The sequence below is a fragment of the Kryptolebias marmoratus genome, linkage group LG24 (genome assembly GCF_001649575.2).
Source record: "Kryptolebias marmoratus isolate JLee-2015 linkage group LG24, ASM164957v2, whole genome shotgun sequence".
Taxonomy (NCBI): domain Eukaryota; kingdom Metazoa; phylum Chordata; class Actinopteri; order Cyprinodontiformes; family Rivulidae; genus Kryptolebias; species Kryptolebias marmoratus.
Genome location: NC_051453.1, coordinates 9,729,312 through 9,743,076, shown reverse-complemented (window position 1 = coordinate 9,743,076; position 13,765 = coordinate 9,729,312). Strand labels below are relative to the sequence as shown.

Here is a 13,765-nt window from a genome sequence, read left to right as displayed (position 1 = left end):
TTTTCAGTGTAAGTGAGAATTTTGAACTAAATTATTTAAATCTTGTCCCACAACTTCAGCATCTGAAGTGATATCTGGTTCTAATATATTTGTTGTCTCGATAAGAGATTTGGCTCCTAGATAAAGTTGTTTTTGTACCTCTTTTATCTCCACAGAGCCAGCTCTACATGCATCTGACAAACTACTCAGTTAACAAACACAATGAGAACTTTGAGCGAGACGAGACAGTGGACAAAGGCAGTAAGAGGTCCATTAGCTGGTTCACGGAGTTCCTCCGCATCAATGACTACGATGTGACCAAGTTCTGGGGAGACATCTCAGTACGTGTGTAGTCCACAAAAGCAGACGCAAACATAAATCTTGTTGCAGCCGTTTTGCGTAGCATGTGTGCAATCACAAAAGGAAAAGATGTACATTATGATAACAAAAACACTTCGAAAAGACAAGCTGCAAATCTCTTAGTATACTCTTCTATATACACACTGTTCCTACCAACCATCACACGCTGGAGACAATACACAAGTGGACCAGCCAAGGTTTGATATGATTTGTTATGACAGTGATTTAGGAAGCTTGTTTAATTCCAGCAAGAGCTCAGAGGAAACAACATTCCTGGAGGGTGAGCCTTTCCTGTCTAGCTCTACTCTCAGCTCATCCAAACACCCCCCCCCCCCCNCCTAAATAAGCTCCATCTATCCCTGTCATGTGCCTTTTTGTGTCTTCTTTTGTCTCTTAGTTACCTCTTTCTGTTTGAGCCATCTCTTCAGGGTCAGGCTCTGTTCATGTTTTTCTCCATCTTATTCGTCTTTACCTTCAGTCTTTGTCCTTAGTCATGTGGGCGATGTTGTTCCGTAGTGATTTTTGTTTTGCTTTGCTTTAAATGTGTGCTGTCATACTGCACTCACATTTAGAAATCTCATTGGTTGTTGCTCTCCTCTCAAAGTGTGTTTTTCTTTCAGCTTTTTACTCTTTATGTTCACATGCTCGGTGGTTTACCTGCTGGGGCAACTTCTCATTTGGGTAACAGTTCTTTGTTCTTTCTTCTTATCCATCTTATATAAGCTGTTCATGTGCTCTATTTTGCCAAGGCAGTTGTTTTATGAATTCCACTTTTCTTCAACCTGATTTTTTTCTCTTTCATCTTTTTGAGCCTCAGTGACACACTCGAGTGTCACCCTTTGACTCAACCAGCGCGTCCAAGCTCTTCTCACGCTCTCTGTTTTTTTTCTGTACTTTCCTCTGATGCATCACTTTGTTGTTAGTGCTGTCTTTTCACACAAACCTTTATTTTAACTCCGCTCAGTCTCCTATTCCCTCTCTTTTTATTTTCAAATTTCTTTTCTTACATGTTCTCGTACAGACCAAGAAGGATGACTAGGCTCTTGATGGCAGTGTTTACAGCCGGAGAGTCTTGGCTTCTTTGTCAAAAGATTGTCTCGTGGAGCTAAGAGTGTTGTGCTTTTTCTTAAGTGAAACACTGATCTCTCTGTCACATTGATGTTGATATTAATGTGCAAAATGGGGGCCAAGGTTTGAGCTGCAATTTTTTTAATGCTGGTATAAATGATAAGAACAGGGTCTGACTGCAGATGGAAAAAATGTTGTATTTATTTGTTACACACAGACACACAGTTACACAAAGGCAAAACAATTTTGCATTTTAGACTTTTGCCAAAGTCTAAATACATGCCATTCGAAATAGCACACTCAATTATGTTTTTTTACATTTCTCTAATAAATGCAGTAATCCAATCATCACAGAGAACACTATTAGAGTGGTGTGTTGGGCTTGTTTTGATTATTACTAGGGTGAATATTTTTAAATAACTATAAAGCTTTGTGGCACTTGGAGAACAGAATTTACAAAACTGTTGGGCAAGATAAGTCCTTTTTGTGTGACGTTTTTTACATTTTGATTTGACATATTCAGCTCTGCCATCAGCAAAACTGTACTTATTTGTACGAAGGACCCCATCATTAAGGCAAGGCGTAATAAAACAATAAATGCTCAAGATTCAAGACATAAATTTAGATTTATTATTTCTCATCCTGCAATAGAAGATGGTATAGCAAGATTAGAGATGTGGCTGACAAAACCATTTAAACAAAAACAGCAGTAAGAATGACTAATATGAATGTAGGAGTGTTTATAAATACATAAAAAATGATATATATTGATTATATTTATTGATGAAATGATAAAACTAATAAAAAAATGCAAAAATTCCAAGAGGTTTCTAGAATAAATGAAGCTCAAAAACACAGGCACGTGAGCACAAACAGGAGTGGGTGCTGGTTGTCCAAGATAAGAGGAGAGGTGATGTGGTCAAGGACAAAGGAAACACAAAAACACATACACACACATGCACCCCCACCTCACACACACACAAACACAGAGTTACTGGCAAGGACTTGGGACACTGACATGGTAGGGGGACCAGGTGATGGGGCCGAGTAGCCTGCGGGTCAGATGGTAGAAGGCTCGACATATAGATGGAGGTGTGTGAGCAACACACGGATTGAAAAGGGAGCAGGGAGGGGGCAAGCCTTATCAGGCGAGGGCCAGACCAGCGTACCCCCTCTCCTGCACCCAGCAGTCAGACTGAACTGGGCAAAACTGCAGTCCAGCAGCTCTGCGTGGTGCTTGCCTGTTAAAGGGAAGTTTTGATTCCATGTGTTCGTGTGTGTGCATGTCGGACCGAGCTCCACATTTGAACAACGATGTAGGCCAGTAGGTAGCAGCCAGCAAACACTGATGCAAACACAGATGCACACAGGTTGGGTGCCACGAGCAACACAGATGGAACGCCACCAACTCCGGTGAAGGTCTGTGCTTGCTTGAAGGAAATTCAAAATGCTTTGTGCCAGTAACAGTTTATGATTCTCAGCTGTGGTGAAGTGACAAGAACAAAGAAGAACTCTAGATCGATTATTGTTTTTGTCTCTTTTGAGACTGTTTGTATATTTTGTGTCTCACATGTGGCATTGTGCGTCATTACTTTTTCCTAAATTTGAAGTGAATACAATTTGTTCTTAACAACACTGAAGAGGGCTAAAACTTGTAATCAGCTTTTAATCATTTAAAATTCAGACCAAGAGGTTCTTTAATGCAACAAAAATAACCAACTAAGAAAATGTCCTATTGTCAGTTCAATTTAGTGATTGTCCTTTTTTGTGTGTTTCTTTTTTCTTTTCTTTTCCTTCTTTCCCCGCGCTGTCTCCTGGCAGGAATTAGTGGTGAAAACATTAATAGTGGCGGAGCCTCATGTGCTGCATGCCTACCGCATGTGCCGCCCCGGACAGCCACCAGGGAGCGACAGCGTCTGCTTTGAGGTCCTGGGCTTTGACATCATACTGGACCGCAAACTCAAACCCTGGCTGCTGGAGGTAAAGGGTCTGAATTTATTTGTTTATGAATATACACGGTGTGTTTGTCATCTTTTTTTCTTTGATTTCTACTTGTTGCTGCTTAAACATAATCTTTTAACACATTTTTTATATATTAGAAAGGAAACACACAATCTTAAAACTCAAGATATTTTTGATTCTAAAGAAATTCATTTTCAAATACTCAATAATGTACTTATAAAGATGTCTTTTCAAATTGTAGTCCCACCTGTTACTATGGCAGCAGCTCCACCACTGAACTACTGTGGCATAAGCAGTCGTATCTGAGACATTTCCGCACACAGAAAGGCAGCATAAACACACACTGATTTTGCTTACACATTCTTGTCCCCATGCACATATTGCAATGAACATATATTTATGATCCAATAAACACATGAGAGTTACCCATGTAAAATGAAAGCATGCATTTGCAATTAGATGAGTACGGAAACGTGTTGACACCTAAAAACATACAGAAATGCATGCATATACAGAAGCATTTTTAAAAAAAAAAAAGACAAAACTTACACATATCCAGAGCATGAAAATGTAGGTCAGGACTGCATTTTGACTAACCCTATACCAGCGCCTCGTTTTGTCAGCGCTTGTCTCTCAAGTGTCAGTCATTCCAGAGCTGGATTGAAGTCCACTCCAGGATTTCTGCCTCACCTTTCTGATCTTAGCCAGTCAGTTAAAATGTGACCTAAATCCTTTAACCCAAAGTAGCTGCACCCCCCACAACCACCACCCTTTCCACAAATTGACTCAAAGATGGGAAATGCGGCGGGAATAGTAGTTTGTTTTTTTTCTCATTGTGCCATCCCAAAATAACATCTTTTAAAGGTCTCATATTTGGGAAAAAAAAATTGATATTGTTAGGTTGTTTTATTCAGGTACAGATGTTGTCAGTCATTGTAGAGCTAGAGTTTTTAAATGATTATAGGTTTCTCTTTTTGCGCAGCAGAGATGTTAAAGCTTAAAACAAAAAGACATACAGAGAAGAGCAAAAGGATTGTGCTCCCTTTGACTGCTAGTGCACCGTGACTCTTGCTTGTGTGTGTGTGTGTGAGTGTGACACATAGCAAACAGCCGTGAATGCAGTTGTTCCACTCCAGCAGTAATGATCCCCCCTGTGCTACCAGCAGCTCTGTATAACGCTCATCAATTAACATCCCATGTACACACACACACACACATTTAACCCTGTTTCTCTTTCACGCAACATTTACAGCGACAATCATTTATTTCCAAAATTCAGCTGATTAGTCAAGGCATAGTTGCAAACGTAGAAGCCCCCTCTACAATCTGTGTATACATTGTTAAGTTTAAAAGCAACGTTGCTACCACTTTTTAACTTGTTAGTGTTTCCACTCTGTTGGGACACAAAACACACGAAGGCCCAAAGGCAGGTTAGCCCGACTGCTGTCCTGTGGCAAACCCTCAGGTCTAAATTACCCCTTTCAGCTTATTTTGCAACATTTTGTGATAAAACTGGATCTGTTTCATCCTATTTCACCATGTTTTGTTACCTTGCAGTCTCTAGAAAACAGTTAAAACTGTGTCACAAACTGAAACCTGAGCTTCAGAGGTTTGTTTTGAATTTGTGGACTTTCCTTATTGGTGTCACACTGAATTACACACGCCATGCCTCGTTGGGGCTTTACCCAGACTGTTGTTCCGGCAATGTTCTCTCTTACTCTTTAGGACGTCAAAGTCGGTTGTTGAACATGCAAACTCGCAGCCAGGAAATGAAAGTTCAACCTGTGTAGACTCAAAGTCAGTCGGATACCTGAAAGCTAGATGGTATCACATATAAGAAACTGTCAAACGATATTAGCTGTGTCCTTTGAGTTTGTATTTTTGTCAGCCGCTTTCTAAGTGTATATAAGAGGATGGGATGGGGAAAAAAGCGTAGCTGCCTTTCACATCGCCTAATTGTACTTTCATAAAATAGATACTGTTTTTGTTTATATTTAATCTCCTTGTAATTAGATTTATTTAACTTTTGTGAACTTTAGGTTTGTTACTGTCCAAAAACCTTTGTGTAAGATATAATTCACCAGCTCTTTGTATGTGGGCAATCCCAAAGAGAATCCAATGAATATATTCTGCTAAGGAATTCACACATAAAAGAGACTACAAGTGTCAGACCAGCACACACCTGCTAAATATCTTGTCACAGGAGTGAAAACACCGAAGACAAGAGCGATGGCTCTCAAACCAAGGGGAGGCATCAAACAGACACATTGTGCTCAAAGCAAGTATCGAAAGGGGAGAAGAGAAGGGGGGAAAAAAGAGAGTCACGGGCTTTTGTGTGATCTTTATCTTAATTCTGCAGAGTTTTCGACACAAGTTTTACCTTCTATTGACATTCAAAACATCAGCATTACACAGGCAGACACCAACACTCACACACACACGCACATGCTCAAATGGCGTAACCCGAGACATTCACTTTCATTAAACAGGCCCAGACAGCATCTGTGTCTCGTATAGGAAAAGGCGTTTCATTGAGCCATGATCTTCTGCTACACACACACACACACACACACACACACTAGTGCATGCGCATGCACACAATTTGCTTAGACTGTAGTTCTTTTGTCAGAACTAAAGCTTTTGCTTTGAGGGATGCATTGAGTATTTTCTTTGTCTTCTGAAAGCAAAATTAAAAAATGCAGCAGAGAAAACACAACTAATGCACAAATTTAGCCCAGCACAGAAACAGCATCACGACAGGCTTCACTTATAAATACATCACGCACATAGTGGGGGCTTAAAATTGGGTTGCTTGGGTCACAGTAAGCGGCACATGATTCGAAATCCAGCATGAGCCATAAGGAGTGCATTTATTCCATGGGGAAAACATAGTAGTGGGACAGCATTAGCGTCCCTGCATCAGTCCCAAACCTTTACTTCCTCTATCAAGGATCCATGTGCTATAAGACAGCATGACAAATGGTGTCAACTTTGGTGAGAAATAATGAAAAAAACAACAACATATTATTAGAAGTTTGGAAGGGGGGATGGAAGAGGACGAAGCAAATACACACACGCACAATAAAACAAAACAAAAACATAACAAGCAAAATCCAATAAAGAGCCCGATTTATTGTTCTCATGAAGTTCTTACGGGTATCCATGATCCCCACTGCAAGTAGCAGTGGATTGAGGGCTAGCCTCATTATAAGCTCTGGCTCGCTTCATTGTTTCCCCACATAAAACATAAAAACTCCAGCTGGTCAACTCTAAACAAGAAGCAAGTGTTTGTAATGAGCACAAATAATTAGAAATTTGCCTGGTCCCTGCAAAGCTGTCTCTAACTGGCTCCCGGCAGCGTAAAAAAGGCTGGCTGGCCTGCTTGTTAGCAACACCGAGCTTGCGAAATTGCACATGTATGTGTGTATAAACACCTATAAGTAAGCATCTGTGAATCTAAATTTGATTTGTGTTGTGTCAGTGTGTGTGGTGCGGTAACTACATGTGTTTGCTTGGATGATAAACACACATCATGAAAAATGCAACTTTTCTGTGTGCTTTATGTAAACGTGTCAACTCCCTGTTTGTGTGTGTGGGTGTCTGGTCTTTGTCCGTCTGGGAATAGCCCTTCGTAATGTGTGTGTGTGTGGCTGGCCGTCCTCCAGCCCATCTTTTTATTCACTCAGGGAGGAATTTTCCCTAAAACACGCAGACAGTCCAATTCGAGAAGCAAAGGAATGAAGACATGAAGAAGAAATCCTTGTTTACCAACTTTCATGGCATTTTACGTGTCATTGTTTCAGATTGAGACACCAGCACGCTCTGGTCATAGGGCAGCTCCGTCATTGATGACATCTAAACTACTGGCTCTTGTACTCTTTCCTTTAGCTCCCGTCTTTTAGCACATCTTTGCAGAGTGATTAGCAGCTAATGAGGCAGGCACGGTCAGGTCAACTGTGGCACGGGTTTGTTTGTGTCTGTGAGTTTTTGTGTGCGTGTGAACAGGCATCACGACAACAGCTGGACGGCTACCCCAGGGGCAGCAATTCTTCACCCCTTGCTGCAACTTTCCCCTCTGTCTGCGCTCTGTAGCCAATTGTTTCAAGATGAGTTTGGTTCGCCTGTCCATCCCTTATAGCCAACATAATCCAGACTTCCTTTCTTTTTGAGTGGGAGTGTATGTGTGTGTTTATATGTGTGTGTGATTGTGGTGGGGGAGGTATTTGTGGGAAGAAATCTGCGGTGGCAACTGTAAACAGATGCCATGACAAACACACATACATGGAAACAAAGCATGAATGGTTTTCACTCTTCTCTGTCTCCAAACACACTCAGAGACAACATATTTAGCTGAGTATTAACTGCAGAGAATGCCGTTAACATTTTGTGTGGAAAAAATAAATTTGAGCGTCACATTTTTTGGAAGGTCTTGGTGGATTTTCTATTTCATCTCAAGAGACTTGAGTCGAAAATATTACGTTTGAGTTTTTCAGGAAACTAAAAGGAGTAGTTATTTAAAGCATCTTAACTATTTATTTAAGAGTTTTAGGAAAAAAAGAAGTTTACCTTGTTTGTTTAGCTTTTTTTTCTTATGAAACTGGAGAACTTCCTACATCCTACAACAGTCAAGCTTAACATCATGGGGTACTCAGTACCAATAAGGAAAATTACTTACTACAAACAATTTTCATCCCTTCGTAATCAAATTTTCTTGAGAGAGAAAAAAACTGAAAGAGGATGATAAATACTCTTTGATATGCCAAAGTCTTTGTAGTCAATATTATCCCCTACCACCATGTATTCTCCTCCCATCTTTGATTAATCTTTGACACTTTGCAGAATAATATCCTTTTTCTTTTTGGAAGTGTGAGTATTGTCCCTACCTCTAAGGATGTGTCATTCTATTTGTGAACCCTAGGTGGCAGTATTGACCTGTAAGCCACTGTCTGCCGTATATGAGCTTTATTAAAGAATAATTACAATGATGTATGGGACTGTCTGTCTCCATCCACATCCATTTTCCCCCCAACATGACTATTTCATAGAATAAGTATCAAATTAGGAGAGCAGAGGCTTTGCATGTGGGGCAGTTGAAAACATACCCCAACATTTATTCATTCATCATCAGATGCATACGGCTTCAGTGACTGTGCGAGAGAAAGAGAGTGAGTGAGTGCGTGTGTGTGATTGAGAGGGAAGGTATAAATTGAATGTTTATAAGGTGACATATAGAACCAGTGGTTATAGTGTGTTTGGGGATGTGAAAGATTTTAAACACAAACTTACAGTAAATTCTTACGTATTTATGAGTGACAGCTTTAGACACCAGGCGTTTTGTTTGAAGGCAAAAAATGTTGTCATGTTGTCCACTCAAGCCTTTTTCTGAGCAGTTTTGTTGCAACTTTAGTGTCTGTGACTGATTGTATTTCTGAATAGCTTCCAACAATGACTCTCCCTGCTTTCAGGCTGCTTTATCTGACTTGTGGCTAAGCTGAGCATCGGCCCCGCTTCATTCTTGTGTACCAGCAGCTCAACACGCTCAGCTAGAGTTTCCCTGTGTCCGAGTGGACCACATGAAATGCCACTAAAAGAACAGAACAGTGATTGATAAGACGGCTGAAACAAGAGAGCGACTAAACAGGGCGTCTAGCTGTCTGTCTTTCTGTCGCTCTGCTACTCATGCTTGGTCTCCCTCTCCCTCTCTCTCTCTCTCTCTCTCTCTCATTCACTCTACGCCTCCCTTTCTCATTCCACCATTGTACGGCAACAAACACTCCATTCTGACAGCGGCTGAACTGTGCCGATACCCTTGAGTGTGCGGGGCAAAATGGGAGGCTTGTCAAAGCAGTGGTTGTTTACCCTCTGCCAGAATAATAAGAAGGGGGTTGTTTTTCCTGTACCGATTAATCACCAGCAGCCCTCGTGCGTGTTTTAGGGAGTATTCCAGATGCAAAATAAATGTAGATGCGGGGAAGCAATTTGTTGTGGAAATAAAGCAGCTGATTGTTGTTGGTCCAGTGTTTCTTTCTTAGTGAGCTTTTTGGTGCGCAGCAAAAGCCACAAGTACCAACTTGTTGATGACAACTATATAATTATTTTCCCCTTTATTAGTTTCATTTATGTCAGTAATGATACCAATGAATGGTTAGATGGGGAAGTAGAAGGACTGATGAGTGGTAAGAGAAGTAATTTAATTTCGGTGTGAAAATGGTTTATAGCAGTCGTGTTGGGGCGGTTTGAGTTTGCTGTTCAGCCATTATTTACTTGCTAACTATCCGCAGGCAAAGCAGTTAGTCCTGATACTCCGAGGGGCCAAACATCATTAGACAAACCCTGCAACTATACCAGGAGGTTTTTTCACTTAGAAATTAATAGACTTCATCAAATTGAATAAGCCATTTCAATCTGTTTGCTCCTGGTTTGTTTTCTGTTTGTGCTTTGCGTGCTGTGGAGATCACTAGGCAGACTTTCATCTCGTTGATATTTTTACCCAAAATGGGCAGTTGAAATAAATCTATTGAGGCTCCCTTATCACAATCTTTACATTTGCCTTTATAAGCAGTTCCTTTTTTATTTTAAAGGTAGGAATGCTCTGATCTTAAGTGCAAAATTGGGTTCAATCCAGATGTTATTTGATTGCTCGGTATCAGTGTACTTATCAACTTTCATCTCTGTTGTTTTACATTATCTGCAAAACTAGTATTCAGTGTAAAGTAATAGCAAATGGCTTTTAACATATCAATACAGACATGCATTACCAAAGCTATTTCTGAACCGCTGTGGCTAATTTTATATCTCATTGATAACTTAAAAGGATGTTTTTTTTTCCTTGCATGAATAGCAGCGTTGCAACTCACCAGGACTACATCAGTAGGAGGTGATCCCGCTCAGGCAAACTGGTGACATAGTAACACATTTCAGTAAAGCTGGGGAAACTAGGCTCTACTTTACATTTAATGTCTGTACAACTCAAAAAGCTGAACATTATGTCATTTATATGCTTTTTTTTCAACGTTTTATTATATATTTATCTGTTTCTGATGTATTAAATTTACATTGACAGCTACACCAAATATAACATATATATATATATATATATATATATATATATGCATATCAGCCCGTTTAAAAATGACTGAAAACCCATGTTGCGCTTTGTTCAAATATTAAGATCTTTTTATAAAGATGTTTAACTGATAAAGTTTTACATTGTGTTTTTAAACAAAGAAAATGACATTGAAAAGAAAACATTTGCTTTATTATGGGGCGTTTCTACAATACAATACTGAAAAATAAAAAAGGAAACATGCACCGCCAAAGTCCACTGAAATAGGTGCTAGACCAAAAAGTACACATAAAATAAAAATTAGTAAATCCACAGTTTAATTGTACAGTTTTTTTAAAAATGTGATGTTTCAAGTCATTTTCTTTATTTCAGACTAAGATAGATTTCACATGTCTATCACGCATCTCCAGTATCACAAAGGGAAACTTTTATGTCCTGTTTAAACTTTCTATTGTTGTTTTTCATTCTCAAACTTTGATGTGCATATATTTAGCTCAATGATCAGATGGGGAAAGATATGCCCTGTGAAGAATTATAAACTCATCTATACATTCAGCTTTTTGACTGAGCAATATTTTGGCTCTATGGATGTGATACTAAACCAAATTAAAGAATAAGTAAAAAGAATGTTCAAATCTTTTCATCTGACATTTTTATTGAATGTGTTTTAAAGCAACCAAGGACTCTTTTAAACCCCTGCCAGAGTCACTTAAGGAAATCAGAGTGGGGGGTTTTGGGAGCCTGCAGGGGTTCATTAGGAACAGACTGGTCCAACTTCCTCTGCCAGGGAGGAAAAGGAGAGCACAGATTCACGGAGAGAGAAATGAAGGGAGGTAACAACCAGAGAATCAGGGCTGCAGCAAACGAAGCAGGGAAGAGTGGGAGTTCGGCGATGACCAGTCAAAAAAAAAAACACTGTAAAGAAGAGAGTAAGAACAGAAACGAAGTAGAAGAGAAAGAGTGCAGTAAGCAGGCAGTGGAATGAAAGAGACAAAAAAGTGAAGAAGAGCAAAGAGAGACTGTATATGCTGCAGTGCCAGTTTATTCTGTGACAGCTTGACACCACAAATCAAACTAAGAAATGAAGACAAGTAACGAGACAACCGTCACCAGGATCACTGCCAGAATGCCTGTTACCTATTGGCTGCGGCACTCTAAAGTGGCACTCTTTTCATTGTGGCTGTCAAGCTGTGGAGTGCTCTAAATGAAAACAGACCTCTTCCCTTTTTTTTCTCTTTTGTAGCAGAGGTAAGGCTTGGTAGGTCGAAGTGGAGCTCTGTCCTCTGCACACAGGGACGCATTGTATATTTCTTTCTATTGAGTGAAATAGTTGGATAGGGTCTCTGTTCCTATTTCTCTCTTTGCACTGGAAGACATTCATCACCCACCTTCTGATAAATGGTTGCTGTACACAAAAATACACATGTGGGTTCGCACACTCCCCCACCAAGGCTCACCCACACATGCTCACTTCAAATTGTGAAGGATTTAGTGGCTCACCTGTGGCTGTGACGGCCCAACAAGCCCAGAAAAGTTAGATACTTCACAGACAACTCTATTTCAGGAAACTGTTTCTTTAACGTGTGTGTTGTTATGCACTCATGCCCTGTGTGCACAGCTACACACATTTAAACATGAAAAAAAAACTAAATATATTTACTTGCTTTTTGGGAACTGAGGTTTGGTTGAGTTTGTTTTTTCTTTTTCCAGTTGACCCATATGGAGAGTAGGTACCTCTCTTTGGTTTATATACCAATACAGTCAACACTCTAGTTCTCTCAGTTGCTAAGAGTCAGAATATGATGTGAATATTATGTTATAATGCTGTTTTCAAGTCATACAGCAGGGAGCACATTTGTGTCAGGGTTAGCCATGGCTTCTTCAAAGGTAACAGAGAAAATAGAGTGAGATGACAAGTGAGATGATAAGTCCTTGTACATATCTGTAAAAAATGTTTTAAGAAAGAAAATTGGTACCTGTTTTCTAAAAGAAGAAAATAAATCATTTTGGTTTAATAACTTCAAGTCACACACCAGCTTGTTTTCTTATCTGTTCTTTTCACCATGCTTTACTCATATTCCCTGATTAGTAGTTCACATACAAACCCTGATTAGCTCAGTATTTCTCTGCTAATGGAATAAAAATCATGTTTGGTTATTGCGCTATTTTCATGTCTTGAACTGTGTTCAGCGATTTTTGTCAAAGGATATAACGCAAATACAGTTTCTGATACAAATACCCAGCCTGATGTCAGAATGAGCTTCCCAGGGAGGTTGCTGGACTTCAAGAACTCCCAGCAGTTTCTTCAATCTGTACAATAGATTTCTTCTGTTAGAGCTAGTTAATTTATTTTTCTAACTAAATAAAAAGAAAATAAGTTCATTAATCTTGGGATGAAGACTCTGTGCAAACACTTTGGGACATAGAAAGGTAGGTAATAAATTATTGTGACAAGAGTAATCAGTTGATCTAACAAACTAAAAGGTTTTTGTCAGGACAAAGTCAACAATCTATTGATTACAGTCTGACTCTTGTTTTTGTTATTTTTTTGTTGAACTGACTTACAGCAAATGGGTAAAAAAATATCATCTGTTATGCAGTGGGCATATCGGGTGAGGTTCCATCTGGAGCGTCATCTTACATCTTTAAACTCAGTTATTATTTTGTGCAATAAAGACATTCATTAGTAATTCTGACACATAAACACTCATTCAACAAATACACCATTATTAAGGCTATTGAAATTCTAATAATATTATGCCACCCACCCATGCTATTGTTCTCACATGAAAAAATAAAGAAAATGGGAGGTTTAAGCGTTTTAGTTGATGCCAGGAGGAGACCTGACTTATCTGAACAATCAGGGTTTATCAAGCCACGCCAGCCTTTCAGCGGGCATCTGTTGCATTGTCATTTGAAGTCACCTCATAGGAAGACACCATTCCAATCACTGTTGCCAGTTCTTTCTTTGTTGCTCCTTTTGTTGTCTCACATAAGCCATTTCTCACCATGGGAGGGAGACATAAAGGAACCTAACAAAGAGAAAAAGAATTGATTTGTTGTGTCAGGTATAATAACCGATATTTGAATACTTTGCACCGATGCTTGGAATTGTTCTATTGAGGAAGGTAAGCTCCTCTTGAATTATTCCCTGGATGATTCCAGCTTTTGTACCTAAAATCACAGGTGGCTTATTCCTTTCTTGCTTGGCTGAATCTTTCTGAGCACTTTTGATTGTAAATGGCAGAACCAAGCTGAGCAACAGTAATTCTCTGATGATCACAGAGATGTTTTTGGTGGCAGTGTTGTAATGTTTGTGCCACTGTTTTG

At 39.5% G+C, this 13,765-nt stretch overlaps 1 protein-coding gene across 3 annotated transcripts in view; it reads left to right on the top strand.

The window, feature by feature from the left end:
• Nucleotides 1-13,765, top strand: part of ttll7 (tubulin tyrosine ligase-like family, member 7) — a 67,861-nt gene that overhangs the window by 18,028 nt on the left and 36,068 nt on the right. For all 3 annotated transcript variants that reach the window (XM_037974185.1, XM_017413512.3, XM_017413514.2), the window contains exons 8-9: nt 156-320; nt 3,229-3,387. In XM_037974185.1, coding sequence (XP_037830113.1) covers nt 156-320; nt 3,229-3,387 — 324 coding nt within the window. The remainder of the gene's footprint in view (nt 1-155; nt 321-3,228; nt 3,388-13,765) is intronic.